This window comes from Molothrus aeneus, chromosome 20, assembly GCF_037042795.1.
Source record: "Molothrus aeneus isolate 106 chromosome 20, BPBGC_Maene_1.0, whole genome shotgun sequence".
Taxonomy (NCBI): domain Eukaryota; kingdom Metazoa; phylum Chordata; class Aves; order Passeriformes; family Icteridae; genus Molothrus; species Molothrus aeneus.
This window is the reverse complement of record NC_089665.1, coordinates 5,399,919-5,418,138: the sequence shown is the minus strand read 5'-3', so window position 1 is coordinate 5,418,138 and position 18,220 is coordinate 5,399,919. Positions and strand designations below refer to the sequence as shown.

General features: G+C 61.5%; 2 protein-coding genes across 3 annotated transcripts; one reads left to right on the top strand and one right to left on the bottom strand.

The window, feature by feature from the left end:
• The first annotated feature begins 318 nt into the window (after positions 1-318).
• RASL10B (RAS like family 10 member B) lies at positions 319-10,926 on the top strand. Of its 2 annotated transcripts, none has more exons than XM_066563431.1 (4): positions 319-468; positions 3,682-4,008; positions 6,408-6,532; positions 7,798-10,926. In XM_066563431.1, exons 2-4 carry the CDS (start codon positions 3,793-3,795, stop codon positions 8,066-8,068), a joined length of 612 nt encoding a protein of 203 aa, XP_066419528.1. In that variant the 5' UTR covers positions 319-468; positions 3,682-3,792; the 3' UTR covers positions 8,069-10,926. The 2 variants fall into 2 exon arrangements, with proteins under 2 accessions (XP_066419528.1, XP_066419529.1); XM_066563432.1 differs by lacking the exon at positions 319-468 and adding an exon at positions 1,423-1,487.
• GAS2L2 (growth arrest specific 2 like 2) lies at positions 10,287-16,327 on the bottom strand. The gene is made up of 8 exons (XM_066563763.1): positions 16,228-16,327; positions 15,772-16,141; positions 14,884-15,125; positions 14,361-14,468; positions 13,719-13,815; positions 13,151-13,383; positions 12,683-12,973; positions 10,287-12,567 (listed from the first exon to the last, which is right to left on the bottom strand). The coding sequence occupies exons 2-8, from the start codon at positions 16,127-16,129 to the stop codon at positions 11,719-11,721; spliced, it is 2,178 nt and encodes a 725-aa protein (XP_066419860.1). The 5' UTR covers positions 16,130-16,141; positions 16,228-16,327; the 3' UTR covers positions 10,287-11,718.
• Between the last annotated feature and the right edge of the window lie 1,893 nt (positions 16,328-18,220).

Here is an 18,220-nt window from a genome sequence, read left to right as displayed (position 1 = left end):
CAGGACACAGAAATATCGCCCTTCTGCGAGCATCTCTGCAGGGAAATAACGCCCCGCTCTCTGCCAGGGGCTGTGACCCCCTTTGCCTGCTGCTGGTGCCAGGGTGGCACAAAGGCTGTGCCAGCGTCCTTGCGCCCCCAGCCGTGGGGCTGTGTCTGCCGTCCCCTTGTCCCCCCAGAGGGATGTGGCGTTGTGTTTGCCCCTGCACCCCCTCCTCACCCCGGAGATGATGTTTTTCCCCAGCCAAAGGTGCTGACGAGGCTGGGGGGAGCCCGGCCGAGCCCGTGCGATCGCCGCCAGCCCTGTGCAGACACCTCGGTGCTCGCCGGTGTCACGGGCAGCCGGAGTGGCCTTGGGGGCTGTTCCGAGGAGCAGAGGGGCGCAGGGAGTCCATCAGCAGCGTGTCCCGGGGGCCTGGACCATGGTCCTGGAGGTGCAGGCGGCATCTTCCCTCTGTCCAGCACGCAGGTAAACGCTCCGTGCGGGGTGACCCAAAAATGCGGACACTGCAACAGAAACGTCCCTCCTTTGGTGGGGGCTGCGGCCGGCCTGGGCTCAGGGACCCCCGGGCACAGAGAAGCCCCCAGCCCCTCCCGCGGGCCGGGGGCTGGCACGGCAGGAGGTGAAGCGATGAGCCCCGAGCACAGCGAGCAGCGGTGTCGGAGGAGGGCAAGAGTCCCCGGAGGGCTCCTGCCCACCTCCCCCGAGGGACTCCGGCCCGTGGGACTCGTCCGGGGCGGGCATGAGAGCCCAGAGCCGCCGGGCGCCGGGGAGGGAAGGGGTGACGCCGCTGCACCCAGCACACTGCAGGGGGGACATGGGAGGGTCTTTTCCCATCGGCGCCTCCCCAGAACCCCGGGAGAAGCCGGTGTCTCTGCTGGATTCCTGCGGCTCGCTCTGTGCATTCCCTGCCTCCTTTCCCGGGTGCTGCCTCCTTCCCTCCAGGGCACTGCCCTCATCCTTCCCGGGCATCCTCCGCATCCTTGCCTGGGCAGAGCCTCCTTCCCTCCCCGGGCGCTGCCCGCATCCCTGTCTCTGCTGGATTCCTGCGGCTCGCTCTGTGCATTCCCTGCCTCCTTTCCCGGGTGCTGCCTCCTTCCCTCCAGGGCACTGCCCTCATCCTTCCCGGGCATCCTCCGCATCCTTGCCTGGGCAGAGCCTCCTTCCCTCCCCGGGCGCTGCCCGCATCCCTGCCTGAGCTCTGCCTGCCTCCCTCCCTCCCTCCATCCCTCCCTCCATCCCTCCCCGGGCGCTGCCCGCCTCCCGCCCGGGCATCCCCGCCATCCCACCGGGCGCTGCCGCCTCCATCCCTGCCCGGCTTCTCCCGCCGTGCCCCGGCCGGGCTCTCCGCTCCCCCCGGTGTGGCCGCGCCGGGCGGGGGCCGGGCCGGGCCGGGGCTCTGCAGCGGGGCCGCCCGCCCCGCGCCGGGCTCGCCGCATGGCTCCGCCGCCCGCCGGGGCGCCGCCGGCCCGGGCCGCCGCTGCCAGGTACGGGAATCCGCCGGGAAGGGCAGGACGGGGGGGCAAAGTTACCGCTGGGCAGGGCCGGGGGTGGCTGGCATGAGGGGACAAGGGGGAAAGTTGAGCGTCGGTGCTCTCCGCGCCCCTTCGCCCGCCGGCACAGGGGTGCGGGTGTCATCCCCCCTCGGCATCCCCCGATCCCCTCCAGCCCCAGCGACCCCGCGGGCCGGGGCTGCTGCGCTGCCCAGCGCGGCCGGAGCATCCCCGGGAGGGTCTGGATGCGGGGGTGCGGGGAACGGGGGGTGCGGGATGTGGGGTGAGGGATGTGAAGTGAGGGATGTGGGGTGAGGGCTGTGGGGTGAGGGGTGTGCGGTGAGGGATGTGGGGTGAGGGGTGTGGCGTGAGGGATGTGGTGTGAGGGATGTGGGGTGCGGGATGTGGGGTGCGGGATGTGGGGTGCGGGATGTGGGGTGAGGGAGGTGGGGTGCGGGATGTGGGGTGAGGGATGTGGGGTGCGGGATGCTGTCCCCGCCCCCGCCCTGCGGGGCTCAGGGGTTGCTCCTTGCAGTGCCCCAGGCGTGGCAGCGTGGCCAAGGTCGCAGCGGGGGCCGGGGCCGCCTTTCCCGGAGCCCCCTGCGAGCCCCCGCCCGGCCCTGCAGCCCGCGGAGCCCGGCCTAATCCTGGTGCTGAGCGCCCGAGGACCGGGGATGGTCCCTGCCCCGCCACCCCACCGAGGGGTGCCCCGAAGGGTCCCCCTGCTGTGCCTCAGTTTCCCGCAGTAGCTGCTTGTAGGGCCGGGCACCATCAGGTCGGGCTCTGATGGTTTTGGGGTGCAGTGTCCCCGCGGGCCAGCACGGAGGGCGATGAGGTTCTGGCAGAGGCACAGCGGGGCTCAGCCCGTGCCCCAGTTCCAGCGAGCCCTGCGGGCACTGGTTTCCAGTTGTGTCGCTCCGTCGGGCTCCGGCCCCGCAGAGGAGCTGGGGACGCTGCCGTGAGGAGGAAGGGTTTGTGGGGACGGGGCTGTCCCTGCAGCAGGGTGGCCCCCGGGACCTGCAGTGACAGTGCTGTCTGCTGGCCGAGAAAGGCCCTGGCAGGGTCGGGCCTGGGGGCTCCTGCACCCCCCATTTCCCTGCACCTGGCACAGGAACATTCCCACTGTGGGGCTGGGGACAGGGCCAGCACCCCGGGGGACAGGGCCAGCACCCCGGGGACAGGGTCAGCAGCACGGGGACAGTGCCAGCAGCACGGGGACAGTGCCAGCAGCACGGGGGGACAGGGCCAGCACCCCGGGGACAGGGTCCCCGATGCTGGTGTGAGCCACGGCCCAGGGAAGGGATCCCGGGGAGCTTGGCCACTCCAGCGCCCAGCAGCGGGAACCGCTGTGCCCAGGCTCCCCCTGGGGTAAATAATCTCCATCAAACAGGCACAACAGGGTGTTTGAACCTGACACTTTCCGCTGCTGCCCTGCACTTTGAGGATGGTGCAGGGAAAATGGGCCAGAGCATCAGAAATTGGTCGAAGCATCCACACTTTGGGATAAAGCACAAGCTGCTTCCTAGGGATGAGAGCCAGTGAGAGCGGGACCCATCCCTCGCCCGTGCCGTCCCCATCACAGCTGCCGGTGCCAGCGGTGTTTGGGCTCCTCAGGCTCAGCTCCCACGTCCCTGTGTGTGGGTTATCCCCCCGTGTCCCCCCACACGTGGGCCCTGCCCCGGGGCCCCTCCGGCCTCGGCACAGCGGTGGCTCCGGGCTCACCCTGTCAGCTGGCTTCTAAATGAGTCCCCATCACGTTAATTGCCCAGCCGCTCAAAGGCTGAAAGGAAACGCTCAAGCTGTCGCTCGCAGGCGCACAGCGATGTCCCCCCGCCCGCAAAAGGCAATTCCGGCTGTCCAAGCCCAGGGAAGATGGATTCTCCAGCTTGGGACAGCACCGGGAAGGGACAGCTGGTGACAGTGGCCCAGCACAGCCTGGGACCCTGAGCAAAGACAGAGCCTTTCCTTGTTCTGGTACTGAAAGGGCTGAATGTGCCTGTGAGAACCTTCCTGGAATGAACCCCACTCAAATCCTGCCTCTCCTTGGCTGCTGGGGCTGGAGGCTCCAAGGGGGACCCCGAGGTCCTGCAGTGCCAAGGTCCCTGGGCACATTGTCAGCTCCTGCTGGAAAAAAAAACACCCCCTGAGAGGTCTCTGAGACCTGACCAGCTTCTCCTTGGCCTTGCAGTGACGGGAATCCCCGGAGGGGAAATGCATCCTGAATGGGGCTGAGGCCCCCTGCTCGGGAATATGCAGCCTCGGCACCGCGGGGGCAGCACCGGGGCCGGAGCGCGGCGGGATGGTGGCAACCTTCAAGATCGCCGTGCTGGGAGCCCAGGGCGTGGGCAAGAGCGCCATAGTCCGGCAGTTCCTGTACAACGAGTTCAGCGAGGTCTGCGTGCCCACCACGGCCCGCCGCGTCTACCTGCCCGCCGTGGTCATGAACGGCCACGTGCACGACCTGCAGATCATGGACTTTCCCCCCATCACCGCCTTCCCTGTCAACACCCTGCAGGTAGGGGGGCACCCGAGGGCGCCTCCACCTCTGGGGGTCTGTGGTGAACCCCCCCTGTGGTGGGGTTTTGCTGTTAAAATCCGTGGGGCTCCAGTTCTGCATCCGGTTTTGGGGGATGTTTCTCTCTCCGTGGCAGGGTTTGGTTGCTAAATGAGGGATTGTGTCCTCATGGATCCCGCTGAGCGGGTCCAGGATAAAGAGTGTTCTAAAGTTTGGTGACAACACACGCAAGAGAGGTGGCAAAGCACTCCAAGGAGTGTGGCTCTGGCATTGCCCACAGCTGGGATCCACCTGGGGTCCTGGAGCACGGGGATCCAGTCAGAACCAACAGCAGAACATTTGGGTGAAACCCAGGGGTTCCTGGAGAGCAGAGCCCTGAGGCACCCACTGCCCAAGGCAGGCAGAGCTCGTCCCCTCCTGCGAGTGGCCATCACCACCTCCAGCACTGCCTGGGCTTGTTCCTGGAGCTCTGAACCCACCAGCTCCTCCTCCACCCCCTCAGGTGCTTCCAAACCCCCCCAGAAAGCAGGGTGGGGTTGGAAAGCGTTGCCACCAGCGCCAACAACTTCTGGGTGGAGTTAATGGGGGAAAAGGAGATGTGAAGCTCACGCCATAGCCCCAGTCCCAGGGGCACAGGTTGTGTCACCAGTGTGGGGAAAGGAGCTGGAGGTTCCCAGCTGTGGCTGGAGGGCAGTGCCACTCGTGGGGCCACCTCAATTAGTCACAGTGTCCCTGTCCCCAGCAGGGCCAGGGCCACAGGGGCCATGTAGTGCTCCAAGAGTCCCTGTACCATCAGGCAGGAGGTGAAATGAGCACTCCAGGAGCGAGGAGAAGGTTTAAAAATTAATGGGTGAGTGCAGGGAAGGAAAGGTCAGCGTGAGAAAGAGCCCGAAATAGCAAAGGGTAATTTATTGACACAGCAGCCAATGCTCACACACTCCATTAGCTCCCTGCCTTGCTGCACCCCAGAGGAGGTGCCAGTGGGAACAGATGGAGGTTTCCAGGGAAGAGAGGGTGATCAGAGGGATGGGTGTGAGGAGAAAGGAGAGGGATAAAGCTCTGTCTGCTGGGAAACATCGTGGACTCAGCTCTGTGCCAGGAGCAGCATCCCTGCAGTGCTGTCCTGGAAGGGGAGCAGGAGCCAGTGGCTCTGTGACACGCTGCTCCTGCAGTGCAACACTTCTCCAGCTCTAGCATCCCAGGAAACCTGCACTGCTGAGGAGAACCACCCTGACATGGCAGGGCCGGAGCAAGCTGCCCCCAGCACAGTGAAATAGCTGCAGCTCCTCGCTGCCAGGTGTATCAGGGCTCAGAGGAGCCCAGAGGCTGCTGCTCCATCCTCCTGCATCTCTGAGCCCCAGGATCTCCCCAGCATCTCCCCTGGCTGGGCAGGGAGGGGCTGTGTCCCTCTGCCAGCTCCTTCCCCTGCTGCCCCCCGTGACAGAGATCAACCCACATCCCAAAACTCCCCTTCCCCACCTCACTCTGATTATAAGCTCGGGAAGGGCTGATTCATGGCCCTGAAGGGGTTTGCTCAGGGAGAAGTGATGCCTTTCCTCCCTGGAGAGTCTTCCTCCTTTCCAGAGGCACCCAGGAGGGTTTTGCAGTGCTGGCTGCAGGGGCTGCCATTCCCAATCCCACTGCTGGGATGGGAAAGTGCCTGAAGTGAGGCAGATTTTCACTCATGGCATGAAAAAAGAAAAAGAAAAAAAAAAGGAAAAAAAAATCCAGTTGTTCCCAGAAACCCAAGGGTTTCCTAACAGCATTAATTTCTTCCAGCTCCAGATTTTGGCTATAGAGAGGCCCCTGCCTGCCTGCCTCTGCCCTGGATCCACATCTTGCTCTCACAGACTCAGTTCCTGAGCAGTCTCTGCTCCCCTTCTGTCCCCATGTCCCCCCCAGACAGACCTGCTGTCACCTTCCCCCTCTGAGCCACAGAGCTGCTGGTGCATCACCCTCAGACCTCAGATGGGGCTCAGCATCCTCCTCACCCACCCTGCCCCAAAAACCAGGGTGCATCACTAATTAGCACAGCTAATTAGCAGCTCTGGAGGATGAATCCACCCAGAGCAGGGGGCTGCATTCAGCCCCACTCCCAGCTCAGGTCTGGGCTGGAATTAGGCTGCAATCCTCCCTCAGGAGTGGAACTGGGGCTGACAAATCCTCTTCCCTCTCTCCTGGACTGACAGGGGGATAAGGGATCTCTGGAGATGGCGGGGTGGCTGCAGAGCTGTGGGGCACACACAGAGGGGCCAGGGCAGAGCAGAGGTGGGTGCTGGGCGAATGTGCAGCCCCCTGGTGCCACAGCAGCCTCCTCGGGGTGCCCAGGCCCAGAACAGGGCAGGGCAGGGCATTCCCCAGGCACAGAGCCAGGACTGACCCCTCTGTGCCCCTTGCAGGAGTGGGCAGACGTGTGTTGCAGGGGGCTCCGGAGTGTCCATGCCTACATCCTGGTCTATGACATCTGTTGCTTTGACAGCTTCGAGTACATCAAAACCATCCGCCAGCAGATCCTGGAAACAAGGTAGGGATGGCTTTGGGGTGGTGGCAGAGCCCCCTGGCTCCTGGCAAGGGAGTTCTGCACCAAGGGGGCACATCTTGGCATCAGAGAGGAGATATCAGACTGGCACAAAGCCCCTTGGCAGGGATGGGAGCAGGAGCCCAGGCAGGCTCCCCTGAACCCAGGATTCTCTGCTGTCACTCCTGGCACAGCTGCTCCATGGAACCCAGTGAGGGCTGGAGGATTCTCTGCTGCCAGCCCCAAAAATGAGCTGCAAAATGCCCAACAAAGGCTCTGAGCAAATTCCTGCCTCATTCCTGACAGAATTCCCAGGAAAACAGGATTAGCTGCCCTCTATAAGATTCACCAGCAGCACATCCAACACCACTTCACTTCACTTCACATCCACGCCTCTCACTCTTACTCCAAGAGAGAAAAAAGAGGGTTAAGGTTGGCTCTGAGGAGCCTGGCTGGGATCTGGCTTTGATCCTGGCTATTGTTTTGTGCATTAAAGTGCCAGGCAGATGTCCCCTGTGGCTGGGCCCTGGGTGAGCAGCTGCAGGTGCCATGGGGGTGTCGCCAGCTGGGGGCTGTGTACAAATCACCAGCGGGACGGGGCTGCTGTGGAACGTGCCTTGAGCTGTTTCATTTTCCAGCATCAGCCTCATTACATGGTTATGGCAATGGGAACATGCCAGCAGCTCACATCTCAAGCAGCAAACTAAGAACTTAATGTTACAACTTACTTTAAAATTTTTTGACCAATCACACAAAGCAAAAGCATATTAACAGTTCTATCTAATCACCATAAGCACACGTACCTTTGGTTAAACAATCCTTGCTTATTTCAAATACAAGACCTACTTGTAAGCTTTAAAACACAATGCACAAAACTCTATTATTAAGCTTCAAACTTCCTAATATCTTGCTAGATAAACTTTTCTGTAGCTTAGGGAGTTATTCTAGACAAGTGTTAATACACAGACCATTGTTCTATTTGTCTTTGCTTTTCTACAGTTTAAATATTTTTTCTGCTGACCTATCTCATAGCTGCTGCTTAGTTCTGATCACAATTCTACTACCTCTGAAGCCAACCTTTTGCAGCTTTCCCAAAACCCTCTGATTTTGTAGATTCCCACATGGGGGGGTGGCTGGACACAGAGAGGGACAAGGGGACAAGGCAAAGCACAGCCAGGAGCCCTTTTGGGATGGGTTGAGCTCTGTGGGCTGTCCCTGTGCGCTCCCTCCCCTGCCATCCTCCCCCCTGACCGCCCGCCCGCTCTCCCCAGGGTCATCGGCACCTCGGAGACGCCCATCATCATCGTGGGCAACAAGCGGGACCTGCAGCGGGGCCGGGTCATCCCGCGCTGGAACGTCTCCAACCTGGTGAAAAAGACGTGGAAGTGCGGCTACATCGAGTGCTCGGCCAAGTACAACTGGCACATCCTGCTGCTCTTCAGCGAGCTCCTCAAGAGCGTGGGCTGCGCCCGCTGCAAGCACGTCCACACCACCATCCGCTTCCAGGGCGCGCTGCGCAGGAACCGCTGCACCATCATGTGAGGAGACCCCCGCCCAGGGGCTGCCCAACACCGGGGATGGTTCTGATGGTTCTCACCACCATGTGAGCCCAGGGACCCCCCCCAAACCCAGGGATGGTTCTGCTGCACCATCCTGTTAGACCCCTGCCCAGGGACCACAAACCTGGGGGTGGTTCTGCTGCACCATCATGTGAGAGCCCCTGCCCAGGGATCCTCCAGGGGGCTGCCCAAAATTTGGGATGGTTCTGCTGCACCATCATGTGGGAGCCCTGCCCAGGGGCTGCCCAAAATTTGGGATGGTTCTGCTGCACCATCATGTGAGAGCCCTGCCCAGGGGCTGCCCAAAATTTGGGATGGTTCTGCTGCACCATCATGTGAGCCCCCTGCCCCGGGATCCCCCAAACCTGGGGGTGGTTCTGCTCCCCGGGCAGAGGGAGCTGTGCTGGAGGCACCTCCGGGGTTGTTGAGGTGACATTTGGGGACAGGGCACCTTGGGCAGGGTGTGCAGGGCGATAATGAGGGGTGAGGGATGGCTCTGAGCTCTCTGCAAGCCTGCAGAGCTTGAGGCCAAAGCCATCCCAGGGGGTTGTACGTGGTATGGAAGGGTGGAAGATGTGCCCACATTTTTGGCTGTCACTTCATCCTTGCCAGTTCTGCCCTGGCAGCACAGGGGCAATGCTTGGTGCTGCCTCATCACCTGCTCCTGGAAGGGAATTATCCAGCACCTGTGTCCCGGTGTTCTGGGGCTGGTTCTGTCTCTGGGGCACAGGGAAACAGGAGTTCTGCTTTTCCCCTTGTGGAGCTGGGGTTTCTCCCTGTGGAGGGCAGAGCAGCCCTGTTACATGGGCTGCTGTCTCTTGGCTCGGTCGGGTCAGATTTCCAGGTGGAATTTCTGGATGAAAGCAAAAAAAAAGGGGAAAAAAAAAAGCAAGTCCCAATCCTGCTCCTGACATCCCCAGGAGCTGGGTCCTGCCTTCCCAGGGCTCTGAGCTCCCCTCTGCCCCAGCACAGCTCCAGCACAGGAAGGCTCCTCCTCCCCGCAGCCTGCGAACACCAAATAATCTGGGAACGCTCCTTGCCGGGCAGGTCACGCCTCTGCTACCTCTGCTCCTGGGCTCAGCAGGTGACCAGCTCTGCATCCCAGCCCTCGGGGTGCCCCGGGCAGGTGGGCAGCCCCCCTGTGCCCCCTGTGCCCCCTGTGCCCCCGGCAGGGCCACCAGGTCCGGGTTTTCCCACAGGGATGTTGCCTCAGCAGCAACAGGGAGCTGGAGCAGCACTTCCAGCTGCATTCTTGGCTTTTTTTTTTTCTTTCTCTCTGCATATCCCTAATAGGAAAGTGAGCCCCACTTTTTTTTTTTTTTTTAATTATTATTTTTTAATCTTCTGGTTTGTGTTTGCACCAGAGCTGCAGCTCGCCTGCATCCTGCCCTGCAGGGTTGGCAAAGGGCAGCCCCTGCTAGGAAATGGTGATGGGGTGGTGAAGGGAGAGCAAGAGGCCGAGAGGGTCGTGGTTTCTCCATGGCGGGTCCCTGTGAGACACAGGGAAACACCATCCTCACCTGCTGAGGCAGGATCTGCGTCTGATCCATCCTCCAGCAAAACCATCCCTGTGATTCCTGCTGTCACAAGGAGCTGGAGGGGCTCAGCACTGCCCTGGGCAGCAGAACGGGACACCCAGCCCTCTCTGCCACCACAGCCAGGTGTCCATGGCCCAGCTCCTCCACTGTGCTCTTGGAATTGCTTCCCATTAAAGGCAGCTCCAGCTGAGCTCCAGTGCCTCTCACTGCCCCATCCCTGTGCCAGGGCTGGGGGTACACCCTGCTCCTCCCTCCCTGCTTGGGGAATCAAACCCCTTGCTCCAAAATTTAAAAAAAAAAAAAAAAAAGGGAAAAAATTAGGAAAGGCAATGGGGGTACATGAGTCCATCTCAGCCAGGAGGGGCAGTGGCACTTGTCACCATCCCTCGCCTTCATGGCAAACCTGGCTCCCTGTCCAAGCTCATCCTGATCCTGACAGGATTTATTAACACATGTAAGTCCACTTATCGATCTCTGGCCAGAGCTTTATCCCTCCAAATTGTCTGAGAAGGAAATTCCTTGGTAAATGCTAATAATAAAGCATTTATAAAATGCTCACACGTACACATATCAACAACTAAGCCAATACATTGTTTGTTATAACCCCGTAGCCTGCAGTTTATAGCACAATTAGTTACAGGTTTTTATAGCATCTATTTAGTATTTTGAAGAAAAAAAAAGAAAAAAAAAGGTTATAAATATAATTGTTATATTCTATTGTACTTTATAGACAGAGGAAGTTATATTAGTAATAACAACAACTCTCACTGCTTCGACAGCATTTCCCAGCTCCCGGGAAAACGAGGGCTACAAAGAGCTCCTCTCCCCAGAGCCCAGGAAGGGGTGGGTGGTGCTGGAGGCACCCTGGGTGCAGGCAGGGAACCCCAGGCAGGAAGATCCCAGCTGTCCAGGCACAGGGATTGGAGCACGGCAGCAGCCACGAGCACCCCACAGCCCTGCTCACACCTTACTACAGATTTACCACTCACCCAACGCCTCCCTGGTGCTGCTGAGAGCAGCCTGGGCCTGTCCCAGGCTGGGATGTCCCCAGTGCTGTGCCCAGGGCAGTGCCAGGTGCCTGCCCCCGTGCTCGTGGAGGGGATGCCTGGGTTCTGTTCGGCCCCACCAAGGATGCTCCTCTCTCCCTCTCCTCCTCCTGCCCCAATGAGCATCCCAGCTGCCTGGACTTGGCTTCCCTTTCCCCCCTGGACTCCTTGTTGGAGATTCCTGAGGTGTCTGCACCGCCTGTGACGCCCTGCACCTCCTTCTTTGAAATTGAATTAAAAATCAGGTCTGTCCCCTTGTTCTGTACCAGCCTCAGGAGTGTTTTTGCCAGCAGGTTTTGCATTCCCCGAGTCCCAGCGCTCACATTTGCGGCTCCTCTGCAGGGAGTGGGGCTGACTTCATCCTCTCATGGAAAATGAGACTCTCCTGGGCATTGTGGGGCTCTCAGGGGGACGTTTGCTGTGCCCACATCAGGATTACCCTCCCTCCCTCCACACCCACACAGAAAAGATGTGGAAATAGAGGAGCTTTGGCACATTTCTATTGCACAACCAGCATTGCTGAGGGCACGGGGCGCAGCAGTGCCTGCTGTGACCCTAATTTGGAGAATTATGGTGACATCCAGCACCGAGAGGGGACCACAGCCACCATGGGGGTCAGCAAGGGTCCCCTCTTGTGACCCCCCAGCACTCATGGAGGCTCTGGGAGCTGTCAGACACGGGGCTCACTGGTCCCACGGTGCAGATGGGGAGCACTGAGATGTGAGATGTGTTTTATGGATGTCAAGGATGGGGTGTCCCCTCTTCAGGGGGGGCTAAACCCCTCCCCCTGAAGAAAACATCAATTTGGGGCTGGATTTTTCCACCCAAACCAGTACAAAAGTGCCTGCTTAGCAGGATTACCAGGACAGAAAAAAATCCCTTGGGAAGGAGGGGGTGCAGCTCTGAAAATGAGGTGGAACCCCCGGGGTTGTGCTGCAGGAATCCCACCGGGGGGAAACCTCGGGCACCGCAGCTCCACCTTCAGCTGCAGCATCGCTCCCACCCTTGCAGGGAGGGCTCCGTCCGTCTGTCCGTCCATCGGGGTGGGCTCAGACCCACGACTCCTCCTCATCCTCCTCGCTCAGCCAGGTGCCGCTGTCCGCCAGGGAGGGCGCGGGGCGGGCGCTGCCGCTCTGGGGGGCTCGGGGGGTGCCCGGGGGTCGCTGCCGGCCCCGGGGGCGATGCCCCAGCGGGGTGGGGATGCGCGAGGGGCGCTTGCCCGGCCTGTGGTCCCGCCGGGGACGCACCTTGGGCCGCAGCTTCAGCTTGTAGATGGAGGGCACCCGCTCGGGCTTCTTCAGGCACCGCCGGGGTTTGGCGGCGCCGCTGGCCCGGGCTGCCCGCGGGGTCTGGCCGCCCACCCCCGGCCGCTCTGCCTCGCCCGGGGCTGGGAGCTCCGGGGCAGCTCCTGCGGCTGTTTCGGGGACCTGGCTCCACATCCCCACGGGGCGCAGGGGCTGCGGGCCGCGGGACAGCTCCTCCAGCACCCTGGCATAGCCGGGGGGCTGCGTGTGCCCACAGCATCCCCGCAGCCCCTCGGCCCCGCTGCCAGGGCCGCAGGCTGCCCCGGCTCCATCCTCTGCCCCCCGAGGTCCCTCAGCGCCCCCAGCCCTTGTGCTCGGGGCGGGGTGGCACTGCCCTGTCCCCTGGGGACCGTCCCCAGCACCGCAGACCTTGCACCCCCCTGCAGAACGGCCCTGAGGGGTGGCGGGCCGGGGGGCGGCCGGGCTGGCTTTGAGGGGGGGTTTCACGCTGCTCTCCGGTTTCGGGGCTCGGCTGGAGGAATTTCGGGCTGAGGGCTGTCGGCCCCGGCCCAGGGCTCCCTGCCTCCCTTCCCGCGGGCTCTTCAGGCTCCGGGAGTCTCCCGGAGCATCCCGGTGCGAGGAGGGGGCGCAGACCTTTAGGGGACTGGGGGCACGGACCTTTAAGGGACTGGGGGCTCGGGGTGTGGCTGTGGTGGCTGTCCCCGTCTCCTGCGGCCTGGCAGCCAGCACAGATGATTTTCCTCCTTGCTGGGAGCTCCTCGGAGGCGCCGGTGCCCCGGTCCGTGGGCTGGGAGCCGCGGGCCTGCCCCGTGCCGGTGCCACAGGGATGGATGTCCCCGGGCTGGATGTCCCCAGGCCGGATGATGTCCCCGGGCTGGTGCCGTGCGGGGCCCTGGGGACCCCCGCGCCGTTCGGGGAGCTCAGCCGAGAGGGAGTGGGTGCCCGGCCCCTCGCACCGAGCCCAGGGGAGCCGGACCGGGCCGGTGAGCGGGATGGTGGCAGCTGCCTCCCCAAAGGGACAGCGGGTGGCTCCCGCATCCTGCAGGGAGAGACAGCGGAGAGGGGCAGGGAGCTGCTGCATCCCCGCCTCCGTCCCGCCTGGTGCTGGGCACTTCCAGAAGGGGGCAAAAATTCTAAAGATGCTCCCAAACCTGCTCTGAAGCCGGGCAGTTTGGAGCACGAAGCATCTCTGCAGCACTTACCTGCCCGAAGGGACCCTGCGGGGCCGTGCGGGCTCCGGGTGAGGGCTGGCACCCGGCTGGCGACCCCAGCGCTCTGGGGAGGGGGTGGCAGGGGGGACGCGGCCCCCCCAGGGGACGGGGGGCAGGGGGCTCTGGGAGCGGCTGACGAGCAGCAGCGCGGGCCGGGGGCTGCGGGCGGCCGGGCACAGCCGCACCTCGTGCTGCACCTGCTGCTGCGGGCTCCGGCCTTTCCAGGCTTGTTTGTGAGCTGTGGGGACAACGAGGGGGGGCTCAGCGCCCTTGTCCCCTGCGCCCACCCCCGGTGAAGCCCACCCAGCCGTGGCTCAGCGTCCAGCCCCCCGAGGGTGCCGGCAGAAAGCTGCGCTCCCTGCAAAGCGGCTTTCGGGGTCCGGCTCCATCCTAAAGTCTTCCATGACCTCTAGTGGCCACCAAAACCAAAGAAAGTCCCCAAAACCCGACATTCCCCGGCAGAACAACGAGGCGTGGCTGTACCAAAGCCAAAACATCCCCGAGAAGCATCGAGACCAGCCACAGACCCCTCACCCTCAGGCAGCCGCGGGGTTTGGGGACGCGGGGACTCACAGAGCGAGGTGCAGCGACACGGGTCGTGCTTGTCCAGGTAGTGCTCCAGCGTGTCCCAGCCGCCCCCGACCCGCACCATGACGTGTTCCCGCAGGATCTGTGCGGGAATGTCCGTGCCAGGGGACACCGGCAACAGCCTGGGGGTGGCACGCCCGGCCGGGCTTGGAGAGATGTGGGCTGGCCCTAAGTGCCACCAGGTGTCCCAAAGGGCGGCTGTGGGCTGGCCCTAAGTGCCACCAGGTGTCCCAAAGGGCGGCTGCGTCCCTGGCCCAGCTCCTGCGGCCATCCCGACACGTTTATTTTGTCACCACAAGGAGGGTGAGGGATCCTTTTGGAAGATCCCTGTCCTTCGTGGTGTGCTGAGTTCTTTGGGCAGGCTCGGGGATGGATTCAGAGCATGCCAGGGATCCCATAGCTGGGTGAGAGCAGGCTGTGGCTCTGTGGGGTGTCAGGGTTTGTCCCACACACGTGGATGGTGAAATCCATACCTACATCTATGACAGGGCTGAGCTCCCCTGCTTTGGGAATAATGATCCAAACTCCCACAGGGGCCCCTTTTGGGGGATTGTGGAAATGGGGGCATGGCAGCAGAGCAGAATTCCTGATGCTTTTCCCCCAAGAGCAGGGGTGAAGCAGACTCACCCGCACAAAGATGAGGCTGTCAGAGTCCCCCACTCGGTATTTCCCTTCGGAGATCTTGATCATGGGGAACTGCACAGGGCAGGTACAGCGGCTCACCAGGTGCTGCACCTGAGGGTGGCAGGGATGGGTCCTCACCAGGGCAGCTGGGAAAGGTCCTGAGGTGACCATGCCCATCCCATCCCCATCCATGCCTATCCCATCCCCATCCAATCCATCTCCATGCCCATCTCCATCTCCATGCCCATCTATCTCCATGCCATCCCCATCCATTTCCATGCCCATCCCCATCCAATCCATCTCCATGTCCATCCCCATCCCCATCCATTTCCATCCCCATCCCCATCTATGCCCATCCCCATCCAGTCCATCTCCATGTCCATCTCCATGCCCCTCCCCATCCATCTCCATCCCCATCCGTCTCCATGCCCATCCCATCCATCTCCATGCCCATCCCATCCATTTCCATCCCCATCCCCATCCCCATGCCCCCCCATGCCCCCCATGCCCCCCTGCCCCTCGGTACCATCTGGTCGAGGTTCTGGAGGTCCCGTGGTGCCCTCCTGGGGCCCCGTGGCAGGGTGGGCTCTGGGGGAGGCAGCTCCAGCTCCTGCCGAAGCTCCTCCTCGATCTCCTCCTCCATCTGCACCAGGGTCGGGGCGCGCATCCCAAAGCGGGAGGCGTGGCGTGCCAGCTCCAGCAGGCACAGCACGAAGTTCTTCTCGTTCTTCCTCAGCACCAGGTCCTCTGTCTCGAACATCAGCACATCTGGGCAGGGCAGGGCAGGGCTGAGCCAGGGCTGGCACGTGGGGATGAGGACAGGGCAGATGGAGGGCACAGATGGAGGCAAAACCCACCCAAAAGGCTGCTCTGCACTGGAGCCATCCCACCAGGAATATGGCTGGGTTCAACAAGAGTTGGGATAAGTGATAAAGGAGGAAGAGCCTTTCCTTTTGGGCATCTACAGCTGTTTCACGGCATCCCAAAGCCACAAAACTCCGTGCCTGAGGACCCTGAGGATGTCTTGCTCTGTGCCCCTCCCCTCCCTGGGCATCCATGGGGGTAGGACAGGGTGACAGATGCTTTGCTCAGAGCCAGGACTTCTCCTGCTGTCCTTAGGGCTGGGATTGTGCCGTGCCTGGCAGGGACACACTGTGCCATCCACCCTTCCCTTTGCCATTCCCCCTGTGTGTATTTGCACCCAAGCAAACCCTCCAGCCACGTGCCAGCACCCTGCAAAGCTGCTGCCAAGCCTGGAGGACCTTGCACAAGGGATGCCAGTCCAGGGGTGCCTGCACACGGTGCTGTCCCATGCCAGGGTGGTGCTGGGTTTGGGGGACACATGGCAAAACATGGAATGGCTGGAGGGGACTTGAACACAGAGACATGGGACAGCTGGGGCCTGGCATCCTACCTTTGATACCCATCTCCTTCCTGCACCACTGGATGAAGTTGGAGACGTTGTCCCTGGCCTGGAAGGTGCCAGGCTGTGCTGTGAGGTTGCAGGTGACACCGGTGGAGGGCAGGTGCAGATGCTGGGCCACCTCGGGGCACGCCTGGGCAAACTCCCCTGCCACCTGGGTGACGTGGTTGGCGTGGGAGCACAGCACAGCCCCTGTCTCCAGCACCTCCAGGAAGGTGCCCACCTCGATGTCGAGGTCATAGAGCTCCTTCAGCCACTCTGCCAGGTCCTCCTTCATGGCGTACAGGTACTGCCCGCTGGACTGGTAGGGACGGATGCTCTGTGCCCCCGTGCCCAGGGTGCCCCACATTCTGCCATAAGACTGGGAGGAGGTCGAGGGAAAAGGGTGGTGGGGACATGGCTGTCCCTGTGCTGGCCCCAGCACACCTCCCCAGCAGCCACACTCACCTGGTGCCCCTTGCTCCCTGCCACACGGGGTGGTGGCAGTGTCCTGGTGGTGCCCCGAGCCCTGCGATGGTGCTGGGGAGAGGAAATCGCCCTCCTGGGTGTTTTGTTTCCTTCCCAAGTGCTGATGGCTTCTCCTTGGTGACAAGGGACTGGCTGCAAACACTCCCTGTTAACCCTTCAGCACCTGCTCCTCTCTCACAGCCCTGCTCCTCCCCAGCCATGCCAGGGGTGGATTTTCCCCCCGAGGGCCCTGGCTCCGGGGCAGGAAGGAGTTGGAGAGCAGCTCCTCAGCTTAGAGAGCAGCTCCTCAGCACCCAGGTTGCTCCCAGCCACACGAGGGGGATTTTCCCCCTTCCCAAAACCCCTACACCCACCTCCACCACAGGTGAGGTGACCTGAGGGTCACAAGGTGCATCTTCAGGGCGACCTCAGGGTGAGGAGGGTTCATTTTCACACCCACCTTTGGGCTTTCTCTGCTCTGTGCTCCTTTCCAAACTCCTTCCCTCCTTGCCCACGGCAGCGAGGTGTTTGGGAAAAGCCAAGCTCCTGCAGGGATGGAGTGACTCCAGGAGCTGGGGCTTTAAGGAAAGAGCTGCTTATGAGTGGGCACCCCTGGGAATGTGGGACACTCCCTCCCTCAGCCAGGCCTGGCAGAGCTGCCACAGCACCCAGGTACCTCTGCAAAAAACAAATCTACCAGGGAAGTGTTCACACCTTGGGAACATCCGAGCCTCTCCTGGGCTTTGTGGGGTTCCTTGCTGTGGTGGGGACCCATCCTGTCCCTGGAGGCAGCTGCTGATGCCACTGCAGCTCAGTGTCCAGCCGGGGTCATTTTGGGGCAGGGAATGCAGGAATCCCAGCTATTCAGTTTGGGGAATGTGAGGCAGGCTGGGGGAGTCTTCGCCTGATGTGCCCAGCCAGGGAGCCCAGCAGGAGAAAAGAACCCTTGAGGAGCTGGATTTCCATCCAGGGCACCCAGGGGGGTGAGTTGAAAGGCTCAGGGTGTGAGTTCACTTCCCCAGAGCCCCCCAGACTGATGGGGCACAGGGGACACAGCAGAGTGACCCCGCTGCCTCTGCAGCATCACAGGGCCCCAAAACATCCCACAGGACACAGCCCCAGGAAACACATGGCAGCAAGCCAGGGAAGAGATGGAAAACCCAAAAAGGGGAGAGGATTTGAGGTAATCCCGTCCTCAGCCTCCAGTCACACAGCACATGGCTTTCTCCTAAGGGGACAGGAAAAGGGATAATGAATGAATTCAGCCTGGGGGAAAAAACCTATTAACACATTCCAAAGTGTGGAAAAATCCTCAGTAATTTGGGGTTGAAGTAAGAAAGAATTTCCATGTTTTCATCACCATCAGTGAGTTTTCAGTGGGATCCATCTCCCCTCTTTGATCGTGCCAGCATGAAAGCTGAGGCCAAATTCAGCAACCCCCTCTCCAACCCCAAACACCCACAGGCATCTGAAACACAGCCCTGTCAGGAAACTGGAGATTTGCTTTAAAAAAAAACAACCCAAACCCAAAGTGTGACATGAAAACAAGCACAAATCCCAACACCACACATCCAGAGGTTGGTTTTATTTGCTGTCAGGTCTCCAAGCCCTTGGGACTCCCTGCGGGCCACTCACCTGATTGTCATTCAATTCCTATGAAAATGTGAGTTTCTCTGGAAACCTGGCAAGTCCCCTGAGGTTTTGGGCAGATGAAGCCCCTGTGTGTGTGTCTGCACATGAAGGGCTCATCACAAGTGTTGTGGAGAATGGGAGGAGTGCTGGCTCCCCATCCTGCCAAACCCACAGCTCAGCTGGTGTTGGGTTCCACTGACACCCCTTGGGAAGGACCAGCCCTGGCACCCTGCTCAGGGCAAGCCCTGCTCTGCAGGGAGGCTCTGGAAAGGGCAAAGATGAGGGAAAGAGGAATCCTTGAAGCTGCTGGCATCAGGAGGGCACCCTGGCGTGGCACCCAGCACAGCACCCTGACAGCACA

Coding starts and splice junctions, on each gene's coding strand:
- GAS2L2 (XM_066563763.1), bottom strand. CDS start 16,129: ATGTGGGGCACCCTGGGCACGGGGGCACAGAGCATCCGTCCCTACCAG. Junction 13,384..13,718: donor GTGTCGCTGCACCTCGCTCT/GTGAGTCCCCGC, acceptor TTGTCCCCACAG/CTCACAAACAAGCCTGGAAA. Junction 12,568..12,682: donor GCGCCTCCGAGGAGCTCCCA/GCAAGGAGGAAA, acceptor AGTCCCCTAAAG/GTCTGCGCCCCCTCCTCGCA.
- RASL10B (XM_066563431.1), top strand. CDS start 3,793: ATGGTGGCAACCTTCAAGATCGCCGTGCTGGGAGCCCAGGGCGTGGGC. Junction 4,009..6,407: donor TCCCTGTCAACACCCTGCAG/GTAGGGGGGCAC, acceptor TGCCCCTTGCAG/GAGTGGGCAGACGTGTGTTG. Junction 6,533..7,797: donor CAGCAGATCCTGGAAACAAG/GTAGGGATGGCT, acceptor CGCTCTCCCCAG/GGTCATCGGCACCTCGGAGA.